The following is a 19,462-nucleotide window of genomic DNA, read 5'->3' as shown; positions in this document are numbered from 1 at the left end:
TCAGAGTTTAACCTGGAGTGACATTAATTTGACTTCTAGGCAACTGTCAGCTGCCTCTGGATTATACCCAGGAGAGAGGCTCAAATTACACAAAGCACATTCTAAGGCATCCCTAGTGGACAATGAGTTGCCACTTTTTAGAGCTGGCATACAGCCACCCATATTGAAGTGAAAACATTGCTTCTTGACAACAGTAGCCAAAACCTTAAGATGTAATCTGTAGAGAAGTCCTGAGAGCCATCTGAATATCTACAGTCACATAATAGTAATTATAATTAAAGATGGGCATGATCTGAGTATCAGTGGTTCAGCCCAGTTTGATGCAGTGCCCACAGAGTTGTTCCAAAGGGGCCATACCACACTCCTTGCTCTTCTGCACGCTCGCCCACTCACCAGCTGCAGTGTGCTTCCCTCCCTCACCTCCTCTTCATGCTCACGCGTTCACTGGCTGTAGAGCACTTTCCTCCTCTGCTTTCTCTCCACAATTATCCACTCAGCCGAAGAGGCAGGGCAAGTAAGGCCGCAGTGCTGCTGGTAAGTGGACAATCGCACATATATGGCAGAGGAGGGAAGCCCACCGCAGCTGGTGAATGGGCAAGTGCACAGAGGAGGTGGTGGAAAGAGACGCACTTCAGCTGGTGAGTGGATGAGCATGCAAAGGAGGCGGGGGAGGGAAGCATGCAGCACTTGCAGAACATCTGTGTGGGTGCAACATGGCGTTGCTCGAGCACGGTTTGTGCCCATCTCTAATAATAATTGTGTGTCTTCAAGTCAATTCTGACTTACGGCACCCTTTTCCAGGATTATTTAGGTAGACAGTATTCAGAAGGTGCTTACATTCCTTTCTCCTGGGGTTGTCCTGGGGCTCTGCAGCTTGCCCAAGGCTATACAGGCTGACTCTTCTGGGATGCACAGTGTGAGAATTTAACCCCCAACTTTGGCTCTTCAACCTAACTCACTGAATTACTGAGCCCTCCTGTGATATAGTGCCTTTTGAATGGTGTCAACTGGAAGAATCTACACATAGTCAAGCTTTTGGTGTTAAATTGAGGACCTCGAGGGTTGTCAAGCAAGGTTCCCTGTGAGAAACCCCCCCAGACATGCCAGTTTCAATGTACCTGCTAAGTGAGACATGTGGACCTTTCCCAAAAGAAAGATTTGTTCTTGTTGGTAGAAGAGAGGCCTTCCTGCCACCTTTCTTTAACATGTGGTGGGATCTGGGTAGAGTCTGGGTTTGCCCATGCCCCTCAGGCATTGAAGATAAGACAAGTGGTGCAGGTTACCTTGACCAATTTCAGAAGACTCAAGGTATGCCCTTTGGTCGTAAAATAAGTCTTATGTGGAAACCCCGCTGGTATTAGGAAGCACCCTTGAGAAGCAGAAAGACTAATACTCATGAGTGTAGAAAACCATCATCGTGTAAACTCCAAGAAAGGTGAGACAAAAAAAATCCACAAAATAGTTTAATTCCACCACCATTTTGGAGATGATCAGCCAGTCACTTCTCCTGGAGAGCCACCTGCTGGTGCACGATCTTACTTTGGACAGTTGGAAGGAGTGGAGCAATGGAACGTTGCCCCCCCCAGCATGCAAACTGAAATTCCATCTGCTTCCTTTTAGCATTTCTAAAATAAAACCCTAATATTCAGTTGTTACAAATAATCTGATGCTATCCCTTCAGAGCTGTTGAAATGTGACATCAGTTCTTGTCGGTCTTTGTTGCTGGCTTCCCTTTTCTCTCTAATTAATAAATCGGGTATAATTCTAGTAGCCTGGCTTACCACTTTTGCTGTCCTAGGCTGTAAGAAGGGCCCTAAAGATGACCTATCTCATTTTCAACCTATTTGCCTTTTATCCCTCATTGGGAAGATTTGCACTAGCTTTTTAGGCCTCAGATTAGAAGTGTTTATTAGTGATAAATGATATATTGGGGGAATAACAGGTTGCATGAGTCTGGTTTGATCTTGCTTGGTGGCTCACAAATATTCTGTTTTTTTGCTTTTAAACTGAGGTGGCCAAAAGGAGGCAAATTCTTTTTCGGTCTTTAAAATCTACTTTTTTTTCCCCTTGTGCTTGTCTTTGGAGTAAATTACTATGACATTCTATAGATAGAAAGCTTACAGTTTTTATATAGATTTGCTGCAGTAATCAAGGTGGGACTGCTGCCTCTTAAGGTATCAAGACAAGAATGCATTTTTGTTCTTTATGTTTGACAGACCTTCCTTTGTTTTGGAGAAATAACCATCTGATCCAAGAAAGGTCCTCATTTTCCTCCATGTTGATGCTGCTGTTCTGGTTTTTCACACGCTTTAGAGACTACTGAGCAGTTTTATTGAGAACTACAAGAATTGCCTTTGAATAATGAAGTATACTAGAACCAAAATATTGGCTTTCTTCAAGAGGAAGTTTAGATTACCTTGGGATATGGGATACCAAAGTGAACAAGCAGATTCATGTTCATCTATATGATTCTGTGAAGCGGTTGGTTACAGGGAAAACATACCAAGAGTAACATGGGATGAAATGTGGGAGGGCTAATCAGTTTTTTAATATGTAGGGTGACAGGTTTCTTCCAGCTGAATTCTTAAAGCTAAAAAATCATTTCACATATTTTCTGTGGGGCACCTGTTTGGGTTCCTTGCCTTAAGGACATATGCATGTATGATGGATGGATTGATGTAATATTACATATACCCTACCTTTCTTCCAAAAAGGATTCAAGTATTAGGAAAAAAAGAGTATAAAAAAACTAAGAACAGAAGAAGAAGTAAACAAATATAAAATATAATATTAAAACTAGTAGGTAGAAACAGTACTGAAAACTCAATGAAAACAAACAGAAATCAACAGTTCCATTTTATGAACCCCCCCTTAGACAGCAAGTCACTCAGGGAAAACCTACCTGAAGATAAAGGTCTTTGTCTGCTTGTGGAAGGACAGCAAAGATGGGAGAAGCCTGGCCTCCTGTGGGAAGGAGTTCCAGAGTGTGGGAGCAGCAACATCTGTCCTCACCAGGTGTACCTGTGAGGGAGGTGAAACTGAGAGAAGGGTCTGCCTTGATCATCTTAATATCTGGGAAGGCTCATAAAGGGACATGTGATCTTTGAGATAGCTTGGACCCAAATTTGGTTAAGGATTTGTAGGTCGAAGTGCTCACTGCTCACTGGAAGGACAGATCCTGAAGCTGAGGCTCCAATACTTTGGCCATCTCATGAGAAGAGAAGGCTCCCTGGAAAAGACCCTGATGTTTGGAAAGTGTGAAGGCAAGAGGAGAAGGGGACGACAGAGGACTAGATGGTTGGACAGTGTCATCGAAGCAACCAACATGAATATGACCCGTCTCCAGGAGGCAGTGGAAGACAGGAGGGCCTGGCGTGCTCTGGTCCATGGGGTCACGAAGAGTCGGGCACGACTTAACGACTAAACAAGGTCAAAACTAGCATTTGCAACTGTATCCAGAAATTGACTGGCCACCAATGGAGCTGCTGTAACAGAGTTATGTGATCTTAGTTTCCAGCCGTAGCTAACAATCTGGCAGTGGCATTTTGGACCTACTGAAGTTTCCGAATACTTTCCAAAGGAGCTCTATGTAGAGCATGTTACAGTAATCCAGCCAGGATGTAAGTAAACCTTATGTCACTATGACTAGAGCAGACGTCTCCAGGAATAGGCGCAGCTGTCACATTAGCTTTAACAGTGCAAATGCACTCCTGGCCACCGCCAAAAACTGGGCATCCGGTCTCGGGAATGAATCTAAGAGCACACCCAAGCTGCACGACTGTGTTTTCAGGGAGAGTGTAACCCCATCCAGGACAGGGTAATCCCTAGTCCTTGATCTGCCTTTTGACTGACCAGTAGCACCTCTTTGTCTGGATTATGTTTTTGTTTATTCATCCTCATCCAGTCTTTACTGACACCAGACACTGATCTAGAACCAAAACAGCTTCCTCAATTTTAGGTGGCAAGGAAAAATAGAGTTTAGAATTATTATTATCACTGGTGACACTGACCCCCAAAACTCTGGACATCTCTCCCAATAGTTTCATGTAGATGTTATATAGCATGGGGGGGTGGGACAGAACCCGGGGGCACCACAGGCCAATGGCCAGGAATTGGACAGGAGTCCCCCAACAACACCTTCTAAGTTCTCCCCTTCCACAGAGGACTGGAGCTGCTGCGAAACAGTGCCTCCAAGTCCCATCCTGGAGAGACAATCCAGAAGGATACCATGGTTGATTGTATCGAAAGCTACTAAGACGTCCAGCAGAAAAAATGGGAACACACTCCTCCTGTCCATTTCCCAGTGTAAGTCATCCTCCAAAGTTACCAAAGCAATCTCCATCCTATAACCAGGTCTGAAGATTGAAATAGATCTAGATCATCCATTTTATCCAGGAACCCCTGGAGCTGATAAGCCACCACCTGTTCCAGTGCCTTGCCTGTGGATAGAACTGGCTGGTAACTATCCAGTACTGTGGGATTCAAGGAGGGCTTTTTCAGCAATGGTCTTACTACCGCCCCCTTCAATGATACCTTTCTGCAAAGGTCGTACCTTTCTGCAAAGAGGCATTCACCACTCCATCTGCCCACTCTGCCACTCCCTTTCTGACCATTTCTGTACGCCAGGAAGGGCAAGGGTCCAGCAGACATGTGGTAGCCTTCAACTCTCCAAGGGTCCTAACCACATCCTCAGACTGCGCAAAATGAAATTTATCCACTAACACAGGACAAGCATGGGCCATAGTTACATCCATAGGACCTGTGTCAACTACTGCATCCAAGTCAAAGCAGACCCCAACAATTTTACCTGCAAAGTGTCGTGCAAATTCTTCACGGTGGTCCACAGTGTGGTCTGCATTCTCTTCCTGCGGGCCAGCATGTAAGAGGCCCTTGACATATTAGAGCTGTGCTGGATGACTCTGTGCAGATGCAGTGGTGGCAGAGAAGAATGACTTCGTCACGCCCACCACTGCCAAGAAACTCATACTTTCTTAAGGTTTTAAGATTAATATGAAGGATCTCTAGGTGTGCTGGAGCTGCCTTAACCTGGATCAGAACTCTTTAAAGTTAGTTCCATAGCTGACATCTGTGATACCATTCATTATTTGCCTGGCTTTAATTGGGCAAGGATCTAGAGACCTGATATTGTTTGCTTCTATTTTATTTGCTGTTTAAAAGATATGTTAATGTTACAAAGATATGATGGTCTTTCAAAAGGTGTGAGTTGTGAGCTGTCTGTTTTTTGCTTTCTGCTTTAAACCTGCCTGCCTAAGAACACACCACTCGGCTGATATTTTTCTAAGCCAGAAGTACAGGTCCAAATCAGCACAGAAATACATGGAATGCCCCCCCCCCCTTCCATGACCTCTTTGTGGTTAACAGAGAGAATGGAGCCGATTAAGTGGAGGAACGTCTGTGTACACACATGCACAAATGATTGAGCAGTTCCTTTGTTGATTCCCCAAATGGAGCTGGAATAATTTAGATTGGCAAAATAGGGTGAAGGATGAGCCTTAATTCCTCTATCACTTCCCTTATTATTGCATTTTGTAATTTTAAAAAATTACTTAGGAGATCAATCAGTCCTTGTCTTGGGTCATAATGTTATAATTTGCTTCTTTGTTGCTGAAACTTGGAAACAGCCCTGACAATGCACATTCGTAGAACTGCAAAGCCAGAAGTGACTCAGAGGATATCCTGCCTTTAGAGGCAACCTTGTCCCCTATAAATCAGAATTTGGTGATGTTTCAAGCATATGTGAAGAGTAGACTAGCTCAGGATGTCTGCAAAAGCTATTAAGTCCTGGACTTCAGCTAAATGCCCTGAGGCCATATTCTGAACAGCATCCTGGCATTGCCCTGATACCTTGTGCTACAGTTCTCACTATGTTATAAATGTGCTGGCTGGGGATGATGGAAACTATGGCACAGAATGCGGAGGTAAAACAGGCTCCCTTATACAATCCCAGGACATTCCAATCCAGAGGTAACATTTCTTCTGAAAAATCTGAGTTTCATGTTATTATATGCGTTCCCATCCCACTGTATTTCAAAGCACTGGGTTGTATTAAAAATAAAATAATGTGAAAAATGAAGCAAGAAAACAAAAGCATAAATCCCCTCTTGAGAAGTGTTTTCAGAACAACCCCTCCACATTTTTGGGAATACATATTCTGTGTATGTGTTCCCTGTTGGAGAGAGATTGCAGGGGTGGCAGAGGCGGTATGTGTCTAGGGCTAGGCAATCATGGGGAGAAGTGCAGGCCCACGCTGAGATGTGATTGCACCTCAGGCAGGCAGTACACAGGCCAGGCCAGGCTCCTCCAGGGCCTGTTTGGCCCTTGGAACTAGAGAAGGTTCCCCACCCTGGTCTACTGTGTTTGCTTTACTTTTTGGCATGCTGGGTTTTTTCCCCCTTGAGGAGAAGTCTCTGTGCAGTGCCAGCAGCCTGGAAAGCACAAAGTTGCCATAAGATGGTGGTTAATGGTCTGCTCCCACTCACTTGAATTTGGGAATCCTGACTGTGCTTGGCAGAGTTTCATAGAGAAAACTGTGCCACTGAGTCAGTGGAGAAACAACACTGTTCCAGGAAATGGAACAATTTATGCTCCTCAGGCAGAAGGAATTACGTCACTCTGCTGTGTCAGTTGACCCTGCATGAACTCATAAAGAAGTCCCCTCAGATACTGGTGCCATTAGCCAGACTGGGATCCTCAGCAGAAGGCTATTGTTCATTTAGTTGTCATCCTTGTAACCATGTAAGGCACAGACAGGATAAATTTGCTTCTTTTCTGTTCTTTAGTGAAAAATTTTAGTATTCATTCACCATATGAGAACAGGAATGTCCCAGCATCAGCAGAAGATCATATACAGTGGTGCCTCGCAAGACGATTGCCTCACAAGATGATTGGTTTTTGTGATCGCTGTGGCGTTTTGCAAGATGATGTTTTCTATGGACGATTTTTGCAAGACGATTTTTTCCTATTGAAATGTATTAATTAGATTTCAATGCATTCCAATGGGGAAACGCGTTTCACAAGACGATGTTTTTACAAGACGTTTTTCGCAGAACGAATTAACATCGTCTTGCGAGGCACCACTGTAACAAGAATTGAAGGCACATTGATAGTGTGCTCCTACAATTACTAGGTTATTGCTAGAGATGATTTTTCATGCACCTCTGAAAGTACTACAGTGGTGCCCCGCATAGCGACGTTAATCTGTTCTGGATTAATCGTCGCTATAAGGAAACATTGCTAAACGGAACGGAAAAAGCCTTCGTTTAATGCGTTCCCATGGGGCCCAAACTCACCGTTCAGCGAAGTTCCTCCATAGCGCTGCCATTTTTGCGCCCTCGGTAAGCGAGGGCAGGGCGCGAAAACACTTGCGGCGGCCATTTTGGGCACCCGTCGGCCATTTTGGAACCGCTGATCAGCTGTTCAAAAAACATCACAATGCAAAGATCGGTAAGCGAAACGCTTACTAATCATCGCAATGCAATGTTTTACCCATTAAAACATTGCAATGCGATCGCATTAGTGATCTAAAAAATAGACTGCTATGCAGATTCGTCATTAAATGGTGCGCTCGTTATGCGAGGCACCACTGTATGTATATTATTTTGCTTGCTGTTAACATCAAACAGTGGTATAAAATCCATTTTTCTTCACACAGGGCACAGAAACACTCTTCTGGCTATTATACGTATGGGAAACTTAGATCCTGAGGGGATTAAGCAGACAGAAGGTGTTAAAAGAGACAAGAATGGAAAATGAAAGGGAAGTGAATCGGGTGGAGTAAACTTGTTTTACTGTGGGAGGATATGAACAATTCTGTGAGTTGGGAAAAGAAACTCCCCTCTCCCCAACTTACTAGCTCATTGAGAAGCTGAACCTGTGAAAGTACATTCATTTTTGATTCTCTTATATGGGCTATTCATTTGAACACACAAAGTGTCAGTGCAGGAAAGGAAGATACAGTTCCTGCTTGGTTGGCCTTGAGCTCGAGAGACAAGCCCTTTGGTGTGAGAAAGAAGCTCAAAGAAAACTTGCACATTTTCTAACCTTGGCATTTAAATGCTGCACTATATCCAGAATTGGGGCATTGTGAACTCAGAGAAACAACAGTGATTAACAGCAACATTATTTTCATGCCAACTTGTAGGTCATGTTGAGTTCAGCGGATTTTGCTCCCTAGGTGACTGATTACATATTGTAGTTTTGACCTAAGAAAACTAAAAGGTATTGTTTTTTGTAGTATACACAAAGATTTCTTTTTAAAATAATTAATAGAAACCTACAAAATTAAAGTGGGATGAGCATATAAACCACATCCAGCCGCCATTTTTTCAAAATCCTTATGATTCCAGAAAAAATAGTAGTTACCAAACTTCTCTCCTAATAGCCAATTCTATTTGCAATTTCCAAAAGCTGAATTTAAATTAAAACATGGAAAGATACTCCTATTGGTGTGACTACTTTGGTTCTCAGTCTTAGAAGAGGTGGTGGTAGGTGTACGGCTACAATTTGGGGCAGCTAATGTACGTGTTCACCCTGTGTCTGTATTTCCCCAAATTGCACAAAGTAAAACACCCAGTGTGATGTAGTGGATAGAGTGATGGATTAGGACTTAGGCGGTCTGGATTCAGATCTCCACTCAGCCATGGAAATTCTCTGAGGCTGGGGAGTGGAACTGGAAAAACCACCCCTTAAATATCTCACTTTGAAAGTCTTATTAGGGTCACTGTAAGTTGGTTCCAACTTGATGGAACATATCATTGACACAGATCAAAAGGGCTAATTTACTAATCTGAATGTATGTGTGTTTCCTTTAGACATTGTTCCATCCTAATAGTGGGGCAGCTGGAAAATATGGAGAGATACAGGCTCTTCGACTTGACCAATACAAGGCATTTTATCTCACAGGTAGGTCACTTATTTGGATTTGCTTGATACTTTTAAAGGATTTTATGGGATATTTTTCCACTCTCCTGTTTAAAATAATGAGACCTGGATAAAATGAGTCATTTCATCAGTTACCTTTTTCCAGTACCAAAACTCAGTCAAATCTAATCAGAAGTATATCTTACACGTTTGTCCAGATCCCTTCTATTCTTCCTCCCTTAAAAGAATCCAGGCAGAAGGGAAGGATTTAATATTGTATGGGATGGTCTTTTCAATAAAGCATATAGAAGGCTGAAGGTTCTGCAGACAGGGAATTGGTGATGGTTTAGGATAATTATAAACATCCAAATGTTCTGCTGCATTCCATGGCATCTGAGTGGATTCTGCTTGGAAGCACAGAACATCCACTTAACCCACGTCTGTTCTAGTTTTCTGTAATACAGGTGGTGGGTATTTATTAGTAGAATTCTAGAACTGTAGAACTAGAAGGAACCTCAACCTCAATTGAGGCAATGCATAGTTCAGACATCCCTAATAGATGGCCATCCATCCTCTGAAAACCTCTAATAAAGGAGAGTTCACCACTCTCCAAGACAGTTCATTCTACTGTCAAACAACTCTTAATGTCAAGTTCTTTCTAACGTTTAGGCAAAATCTCCTTTCATGTCATTTGGATCCATTGCTTGAAGTCCTCCTTTCTGGAACTAGAGAAAAGAAGCTTTCGCCATTTTCTGTGTGACACCCCTTCAAATATTTGAAGATAGCTATTGTACCATCTCTTAAATCTTCTCTTCTCCAGGCTGAACATATTCAGCTTCCTCCTTTTATCATCCTGGTCACTTTCCTTTCAGCACATTCCAGCTTGTTAATATTCTTCTGAAGCCGGGGGTTCCAGCAGTGGACATAGTATTCAAGGTGATTGCTGACCAAAGCAGCATCAATTAGTAATATTACTTCTGTTGATTTGAAGACTATACTTTTGTTGGCACAGCCAAGTATTGCACTTCCCCCCCTCCTTCTGTGGTGTCATACCATTGACCACTAAGACCCCTAGATCTTTTCATACATACTACTACTTTCACCCAACTTATATTTGTGCATCTGTTTTTTTCCTGCTTAGATAGAACTTCACGTTTTTCTTGACTGAAACATTTTGCTTATCTTGGCCACGTTCTCTGTATAGGTAATCTTGAATCTTGATTTTGGCTTCTGAAATATTATCCATCCCTACCCAGTTTGATGTCATATCTAGATCTGATAGGCATCCCCTCCATGCCCTCATACAAATAATTCATAAAGATGCTGAACAATAGAGAGTCCAGGACAAAACTCCATGGCACCCCACTTATTCCTTCTGTCCCAGATGACAAAGAACCATTGCTGAGCACTCTTTAACTATGGCCCGTCAATCAACTACAAATCCATCCAACAGTAGCAATGTCTAGCCAATATCTTACCAGCTTGGCTGCAAGAATATGGCGTACCTTGTCAAAGACCTTGCAGAATAGATACTGTTGAGTTACTGTATAATTTATGCTTGGAAAAGAGAGATGACACCACTAGCAAGGAGCTGTTTTTGGTGATTAAAAACTTCCTACTTTTGTCTGGTGGCTTTTCCATTCCTTTCACCATGTGGGAACTGTGTGGTGGAAAGAGGAAGTCTTGAATTACAGAGAATCTTCCTCTGTTAGTAACAGTCTGGCAGCATTTTCAGAAATTCTCCTGTCCCTTGTGGACTCTCTTCTTTGCGTTTCTGACCACAGCATATGATCCTGTATTTGTTCAATTTCTATTCCTAGATTTAGATGAGGTGGACAGAACTCAGGTAACTGAGATTGCAGGTGACTGTAAGACACTAAGCTCATAAGATACAACAGTAAGTTAGACCAGAAGTTCAATTCCCCATTGTGTATCCAGGGAGAAGAGACAGCCTGTGTAGCCTTGGGCAAGCTGCACAGTCCCAAGGCACCACCAAAAGAAGGGGATGGTAAACCACTTCTGAGTATTCTCTACCTGGAAATCCCTGAAGGGGGGTTGCCATAAGGTGGAATTGATTTAGCAGTACCTCATCACCACCATTGTTGTTGTTTTTATACCTGGATAGAGGTTAATCAGGAAATCCAACTGGCAAGAGGAAAATATTTTAGGAGATGGTATTCTCACTTAAGAACTGCTATACTATCAACTCTGATATACTGTAAGAGATATAAAGCTGTGAGCTTGCATTTCAGTCTTTCCACAGGGATGCTGCCTCTTCAGGACAGTGGTTCTAGATCAGTGATTCTTAGTATTGGCCTTAATTTTAAGAAAAGCCATAGCTCAGAGGCAAAGCACCTGCTTTGTTTGCTGTGTTTTTAAGGTCATTCAAAATCATTAAAAGGAAGGACCACCGTGTAATTCCCAGCCTTCAGGTAGGGCTGGGGGGGAACTCCCTGCAGAGCTGCTTGCCAGCCAGTGTTGACGATACTGGACTAAATGGAACAGGGGTGTAACTCAGTATAAAGAAGCTCCCACTCTTTCATTTGGATCCAAAGAGTCTACCTTGGAGAACACATTTCCTAGCAACAAATAGCCAAAGAGAGACAAAAAAATGCATCCATCCTCCTGCGCTCACTATGCATGTCACCTGCAAATCATCTTGCTTAAGCAGGCACAGTGCATTTTAACGAATGGGAAGTGACTGAAAAAGAAATGAAAACTCACACCAGAACTGGCACATGTTCATTATGCAGCCTAGAGGCAACCAAAGGTCACTTTAATTAGGTACACCTTGAAATGCAGAATACTTCATTACTCTCCCAGCAGACCACATGAGGGCACCTGACTAGCTTTCTCAGGCCTCTGATACTGCTTGCAGCCCGTCACTTCACGGTGAGTGTCATATGTGGGACAGTCCTCTAGAAACATATAGGCAGCTGCAGATTCCAGTCTTTTGATCTATAATTACAAGGCTTTGACATGGTATCACTCTCACCAGATGATACGGATATGGACTGTCACTGCACATAATTGAAACGGTTCTTCCCCCTACCCTTGCTTTCCTCCCCTCTGGCTTGCCAGTGACTCCTCAAGGCGTGACAGCTATATTTTTACTGTATGTTTCTATATATACCCTCTTCCTGTCTTCTTCTGGATGTGGCTGCTCATGTACAACACGTCCTGTGGTGATGTGAAATGCTCCTCTCTGTGTCCATTTATTTCTCCATGGCACTCTTGTTACGATCTCGGCATGTTTGCTCCATCGAACAAGGCAAAGTAGTAAAATCTCCACTATAATTGTCTTCCTACTGCATCATGTCATTGATTTCAGCAAATAATTTCAAAGTGTGAAGATCTTAAGACTGCTCCATGCGTGTAGCACAGTGTGTGTCACTGGTTATCCCTTGATAGAGCACAGCCTTTTTGCAGGGTTTTGCAAATAAGTTATGTGTTAAGAAATATACTTTCAGTGTTCAGAAGGTAGTAATCTGCATTTCTGGGAATAAATCAAAAGCATAATGAAAAATGGCAGGTTTGAAAGGGAGCAGAAAGTATGAGCTACACACAATCAAGTACATCTGGTCCACAATGGAGTAATTGCCAACCTAACGGATAGAATCGTCAGAGTGCCAGAGTCAGTCACTATCATATCCAGTCACACTTTGGTACCCAGCTCTCAGACTGAAAGACCAGCAAACAAGGGAGCATTAAACCTTCTCTCAAAGTGGTAGAAGTGGCGTCTTACAGTGACTAATTTGTCCTCCAGCTGGTCCCTGATGAGAAACCAAAGGGCAGGTCTATGACTTTCTAAGAGTTAGCAAATTATAACTTCCTGTGTCCCTCACCACTGGCCAGGCTGGTTAGGAGAAACAACAGTCTAATTTGGGGTGCTTGATCTCTTTCCAGGTGGTGCTAAGGCCTGTGACGGACGTATTGGAAAAGAACACCATCACCAGCCACCTCTCATTTTTAACTTGGAGAATGACATTCAGGAGCAGCAACCCCTGGACATTCATAGTGAAGAGTACCAAGCTGTCTTGCCAGCAGTAAGGGAGGCTCTGGCAGACGTTCTTCAGGATATTGCGACAGACAACGTATCTGTAGCTGATTATGCTCATGACCCAGCTGCGACGCCCTGTTGCAACCCACATCATGTGGTCTGCAGGTGCTAGTTGCCTTATTCTGATTTAATCCTTGGAAATTGTTTGAAAGATACTGGATGGATACACAGACTTCAAAAAGGATGGGTACTATCTGCACCATTTTTTCAAAGCCTGAACAATTCCAAGGAATATTAGGATGTAGAACTCTGTTATGTGACAACAGGGAAGTGTTTTTCTAAATAAATTGCAAAATGTAGGACAATTGCCATTTATTTATTCTTTTACATAAAATTACTAAAATCACTTGATGTTACGCTCCCTTGCGGTTTTTAAAAACTGCTTGTATATTGGTTTTTGAAAATGTGAACATCTCAGTTCAGGAACCACTGCTTTCAGCAGATGTCAGCTCAGTTCAAAACTAAAAATAGAGGTCATATTTATGTGTCTATACCACCAAAAATGGCAACCTGTTTAGGTCATCCCTATTTAGCCTATTGAGTGTAACTTAGCTGTGTCCTAATAATACTGACAGTATTCTGCATTCAACTGATCCCACTCTGCATCAAAGTGAAACAGAGGACAGTTGTGTGATGTATTATGGGAGGAAAGTAGACACAAGATTGCAGCTCTTAGTAGCAACCATGGGTATGTCATGAAGGCTAGTGTTTTGCCCAAGAGCCTGAAGACATTTGACAGTTAAAGTCACTAAAGATCTGATACAGTTCATAAAGTTTGAAAAAAAAATATGGCAGATTTGGGTTTGTATACATTGTGAATATATTTACACACCCATCTTATTTGCTTTTTGCTCTAATAACTAAAATTATGCTAGACTGCTTACCAGTTTCTGCCTGCAATCATGAGGGTCTACATCATGTGCATAGAGTAAGAGACACAACTGCTGTAGGCCATTTAGAGGAGTGCCTCGCACTGAGTCAGTGGTACATAAATACATGAAATAAATAAATGTTCTTTGAATCTCTAAAGAAATATATCTGAAAGAGCAACTGAGACATAGATAATAAGCTGGCAGGTTACAGTAAGAAAAAGGCGTCAATTTACAACTATGTATGCAACGATGGCATTTGTAACATTTAATCAAGAACTGTCATCTTCAAGGCAAAGTTTAAGATGCAGGTGGAAGAGAGTTGCTGCTGATAACCATCATGACTTTATTGACAATTATTCCAGCAAGGCTCCAACACTGTATATGTTGGGTTTTCAATTTTTTTTAGTAGGTCACTGCAAAAAAATATTATGGATACAGTATACTGTACAAAGACAATAGACTCTTTATAAGTACATTTATACATGACATAAATTAGAAAAGGGAAAGTGTGTATAAAATTCGGGCTCAATCAGGATATCTTCTACACTGTGGTTCTCGAATATGAGGCAATGTAAATAATACAGTACACGTAGCAAACTCACACAGCGCTCCTGGAAAATACACAAAGGAGTATCTAAACATACTGTGTTTAACAGCTGCGGAGTATCTCTGCTTCCCCCCCCCCCTTACTTGTGGGTTCTTCCACATTCCCCTTTTGTCTTGCTGTTTTTCAATCTACCTCCCATCCGCCGCTCTGTGCCACTGCTTGCCACTCCTCATGATCTCTTCACTTTATTCGTCTGGCTTCCACGGCACAAGATTATCTACCAAAACCAAAACAGAAGGGCCTTACTTTTCCTGGTAATGTGCCGTTGAGCATGGGCTGCTGTAAACAGACTTTGCACACATGCAGGGGAAGCAGCAGGGAGGCAAGTGTAATGCAGCTGTTTTCTTTTCCGCCAAGCCCCGGGGGTGCCTCTGGGTCAACTTCATCCTTTTGTCCTTGACCTACAGGAATTGTCTGACTCAGGAATGATGAACAAAATCCAATGCCCCATCTGGCATCTGACCTAGAATTCTAAGACTAAAACTGTATTCCTGGCTTAAACAATGAATCACATCCTTGTCTTGATTGTAAACAGAGCACATACTGGGTCACTTGGAGCGTCAGTTAGTTTAACTCCAGGAAATAAGCAAGGCAACCGAATTAGCATGTTGGAACAAAAAGCACGGCAACAAGGACATGCAAGCAGAGCAAGGTTTGTCTCTTACAAAATAAACACAACACTTATAATTAGTATTCTGTTACATGGAAGGGGCTTGCTCTGTTGAAATACACAGGGGAAATATCTGCGTGGATCCTCCCAGCTATTTTTAAAGCTGTTTTATTTCTTATTTTAATAATACAGATTGTCAGTACTCTCCCACAGTTCTGCAATACCCTTTCGTCTTGTTGGCCTTCCCCATCCAGATTCCTGCCTGCAGTATCGATACCTCTGCCAGTTATAGCAAGCCAAAGACAGAAAGAAAGAGTTTCTTTCATTCTAAAACTACAACTCTTGTCAATTATGAAAGCACACCTGAATCACACATTAGCAAGCCAATAAAATACTCATCCTCCCAGCCTTATACAATGGAGTGACGACACTAGCGAGTCTTTCTGTGCTGTTCTTTAGAAGTTGCTCTTCTGTAAACAGGCACAGAGAAATTATGTTTAGAAACAGAGGTTTTGTACTTGCTAGATCCCAAGATGATACTTATCTGCAATACAGGGCGGCAGTTTCTCACATGGCAACTTCAGCACATGAAAAGTGGTGCCAGGAAGGATAAAGTATGCACTTTACTACCTTTGAAGGGCTTGCCCACTCTGCTAGATGTATGCAAGATGTGATGCATGCACTGTGTCAGTGAACCATGGGGAGGAGAGTTCGAAGACCTCCGATTCTGGGCATAGAGAATGTATATAGGAATATATGTACTGTATTAAACTACAACTCGGATGTTCACCTCCCCATCTCCTGCCAGCAGTAAGTAGTGGTGAGAAAGTTTGAGCAGCAGCAGCATAAAAATTATACTGAAGTATTTATTTCCTATACAGAAGTGAGGTGTGGGTAGGAAAATTCTGGGGAAATTTATAGGTGGTACACAGTGAGCAGGCATGCACAGCAGTTCTGGACTCCTGCTATTAATGTCGGCATGCTGTTTAGAAACCCTTTTTTATGTTAGTATTTGCATGATTCCAGAAAACAACTGCTTGTCATATCATCCCCACAGAGCTCATTTTTATGAATAAAGTGCTTTATTGCCAGACACTATGAAGAAGAATGCATAAAGTACTATCACCAAAATAAATAAATGGCGAAGTAAGGTAAGAAGGTCAATTAGGCAAGTAACTAAAATTCTACAAATCCTAAGCAATCCTATAAGCCACCCTTATTTATTAAGGCAGCCAAGGGGAAAATGAAACACAAGCACTAAGTGCAGGAGTTTCCCGCCACCACCCGCTCAGAGAGGTTGCCCAGCATGTCTGAGCAGATATCAGTGAACCCAAGAAGCTCGGTAATCATCTGCACACGCACAGTAAATGTCACGATACAGCCTGGAAGGCAAAATAGCAAAACCACCAACCCGTCATACTTTTATATATAGTATCCGTCTTCCCACCCATCTGTTTCTTTTCTGAACACTGCCTAATTCCATGTTCCCACCCATGTACATATGAGAGGCATGGGTTATTAGTTGGAGAAAACCATAGTGCCTTTGCGGAGCAGAATACTAGGAATTCTGCTCTGACCTACCCAGCAAGGGACCGTAGCTTCGGGCTCAACGCTGGCTTCTTCTCAGAAGCAATTAGCGATAAAAACCTACACCCACTATATGTCTTGACAGAAATAAAAAGAGGCAGGGGAAAGGGCAACAGAGTGGCAAGCAGCTGAAGCAACAGGGGCCAAGTGGTGAGTCAGGTGGATGGCCAATCCACCTTTCCCCGCAAGAGCGTGAGAGGAACGTCCCCATGGCTGTGTCTGAGGCACTCCAGTAATGCAAAACCATTCAATAGGGATGGAATGATTCAGAAGGAATCAGATCACTTTCATGTCCCTGATCCAGCTTTCAACTCTAGCTGGATTGTCCCAGAGCTTGGAAATAATGTGTTAGAAGTAACATAATCAGCTACCTTCTTTATCTAACCAGGATGCAAACATGTTTGTTTTCAAACATGACTTAATGGCTCAGATCCAGTAGAGAGCTACTATCAGAGAAGGCCCGTTGAATCGATGGAACATACAGAGGGTCTAATTCATCAAATCCCCACTAATTCAATGGGCCTACACTAATTGCAACTTACTACTGCATTTCACCCAGTGAGTGGGAAAGAACTGTTTCACTGGTGCAATAAGCAACATTTCTAGTTACTTTTAACAGTTAATTTTTGTTTTTAAGGGCATGTTGATGCAAGTTTTTCTTGTTTTATGCCATTCTCTTGTCAATCTAAAATCACTCCACCAAAAAAGAGAATGAAGTAGTGGAGCAGCCAGAGTAACACAAAGCGTTGCCTTTCTGACATGGTAATAAGCGAGCGACGTGAACAAATTATTCACAGAACATGATTATGAGTAATGGAAGAAACTAATTTAAGAGTAACTTTCCAAGCTCTGGCCATTCCCACATGAGCCCTCTCCTTATTGCCATTTGTCCCAGTCAACTTCCTTACACTTTTCTGTGTTGCCATAGCTAATATAAATAACTAGTTATGCCAACTTGGTGTCCACTGGAAACACTCGAGTGACATAAAAGGAATTCTGTGCCACTTCTTAGAAAACAGACAGACTGAATTAAGAGACACTCCATCCATCAGAGACAGAGAAAACACTGTCCAACATAAAAACGAAGATTTCCAGCATAAATCAAGATAGCTTCTCTTTTAAAACAAAAGACATGGCTGGTCAGCGGGCTCAATACTGGAGATGAGCAGAGGTGGGGTATACATATTCTGGGGCTGCTTCTCTCACACAGCTTGGCTGGACCTCCCCCAAAAGCCCAGCAACAGCAGAGTGGGTGCCTCTACTCTGAGCGGGTGCCCTAGCATTGCATTGCCAAGGTTTGCTCACTGCAGCTTCCCAGTTCCTCTCACGGAATTTGCCCTGTTCACCTTCACTGACCCCACCCTAACGCACCACCAGCCTGTCCGGGACAAGTGGGAAGGGGCTGAAACGTGTCAGCACCGCCTCTTCTAGTTTGGTTCATTTAATCCAAATATAACCAGGGCCCCACAACTTGCAGGGTTGCCTTAATAAGCTCCTCTTACCAATGTACAGAGTATTTGCCTTATCTCAGAGGTGAAAACTCTGCAAACAGAAATACTGTTTCACACCTTGAACACGCCCTTCTCTCGAGAGGGTTTGTGTGGAAGCCAATGAACCGGCTGGGAGCATTTAAGACTACATATACATATTTAAATTAGGTCTGCATGTGCCTTGCTCCTCAAGCCAATCTCCCATCACAGCGAGAGCTATCTGCCCATTTCCATGAGTATAATAGCCTGACTTGGCCTGCAGAAGAAGAGAAAAGAGCAGCTCTTCTGGAAGGAGCAGGAGGCCCAGAACACAGGCTTAAGTACTCCTAATGCTCACAGGTGGAAATTCATTTTCGTCATCCAGACACACGGGCCCAGTGGCAAATTCATGCTCCGGTATAATCTCTCCCCGAAGGGCTCCTCCATCTTCTGAGTAACCTGCAAATAAAACAGGCGAAAATACTATAAACAAATACAGGGAAGGAGCTGAGCAGACAAGATCACTGTTGGATGACTGCCACTTTGCATAGCACGTTTTCACCCTGTATCCAGTCCTGGACCAAAAAGGACAATTAAAAGGAAGAGCAAAGCACACCAATGCTAAAAACATTAAGTCATGTTCTCAGAACATTAGCTGACTTAAAATCAGAAGCTAGCAGCTTTCACTCCAGGAGCTTTGGGCTTTCTGTAACAAGAGATGTGGCGATTGAGTCACGCAGGGCCCCTAACAAGCACTTATCCAAGGGCATGCAGGGGTTTTGATAAAGAAGGTCAGAACCACATCTTTACTTGTTAGCACTGAAGGAATTCAGGTTTAATGAACGGATACAAAGAGGCAGCTAGTAATATAAATAGCATGAGATGCCCATCAAGCATAACCCCTGGAGGTTACAGGTCTGTCTGACGTTCAGGTGCCCATCCTTACAAAAGTGCTGGCTCAGCTATCAAAAGGCAGGATGCAACATTCCAACGGTTTATTTATTTCATAAACATTTGTACCGCCCAATTAGTGCTAGGCACTAATTGTTTGGGATCTTTTCATTAAGTCCTATTAATCCAGAGATAGCCGCGAAAATGCACCTCACGACTTCAGCCTTTTATTTTGGCCTAGAAATACTCATGAGGAAACACCATACACAGACACTAAACGAGCCACCAACGGCAAATGTCAATAGGCTCAGATCTTTCATCTTACACTATGGCTTGGCTCCCAGATAAAGGTTTTTAAAAATGGCACCTTCCTCCTTCTCTCCACACCTAGTCCAGACTCCAATTCTCTCTCTTACTTGCTGGCTTGGGCAAGTCACTCCCAAACAGGACATTCACAGAGTGCTGGATTTATATGTCACAGATCAC

At 42.8% G+C, this 19,462-nt stretch overlaps 2 protein-coding genes across 17 annotated transcripts in view; one reads left to right on the top strand and one right to left on the bottom strand.

Annotated features, from left to right (window-relative positions):
* The window catches only part of ARSG (arylsulfatase G), a 166,932-nt gene extending 153,693 nt beyond the window's left edge, over nt 1–13,239 (top strand). For all 12 annotated transcript variants that reach the window (XM_072990791.2, XM_072990789.2, XM_072990788.2 and 9 more), the window contains 2 exons: nt 8,832–8,922; nt 12,787–13,239. In XM_072990791.2, the coding sequence (XP_072846892.2) occupies nt 8,832–8,922; nt 12,787–12,930 (235 nt within the window). In that variant the 3' untranslated portion in view covers nt 12,931–13,239. The remainder of the gene's footprint in view (nt 1–8,831; nt 8,923–12,786) is intronic.
* An 813-nt stretch (nt 13,240–14,052) lies between these two features.
* Nucleotides 14,053–19,462, bottom strand: part of WIPI1 (WD repeat domain, phosphoinositide interacting 1) — a 78,046-nt gene continuing 72,636 nt past the window's right edge. For all 5 annotated transcript variants that reach the window (XM_072990799.2, XM_072990798.2, XM_072990796.2 and 2 more), the window contains 2 exons: nt 18,444–18,544; nt 14,053–14,636 (listed from right to left, as the gene is read on the bottom strand). In XM_072990799.2, coding sequence (XP_072846900.1) covers nt 14,589–14,636; nt 18,444–18,544 — 149 coding nt within the window. In that variant the 3' untranslated portion in view covers nt 14,053–14,588. The remainder of the gene's footprint in view (nt 14,637–18,443; nt 18,545–19,462) is intronic.

Source organism: Pogona vitticeps, chromosome 2 (genome assembly GCF_051106095.1).
Source record: "Pogona vitticeps strain Pit_001003342236 chromosome 2, PviZW2.1, whole genome shotgun sequence".
Lineage (NCBI taxonomy): Eukaryota > Metazoa > Chordata > Lepidosauria > Squamata > Agamidae > Pogona > Pogona vitticeps.
This window is presented reverse-complemented; position numbering and strand designations above follow the sequence as displayed.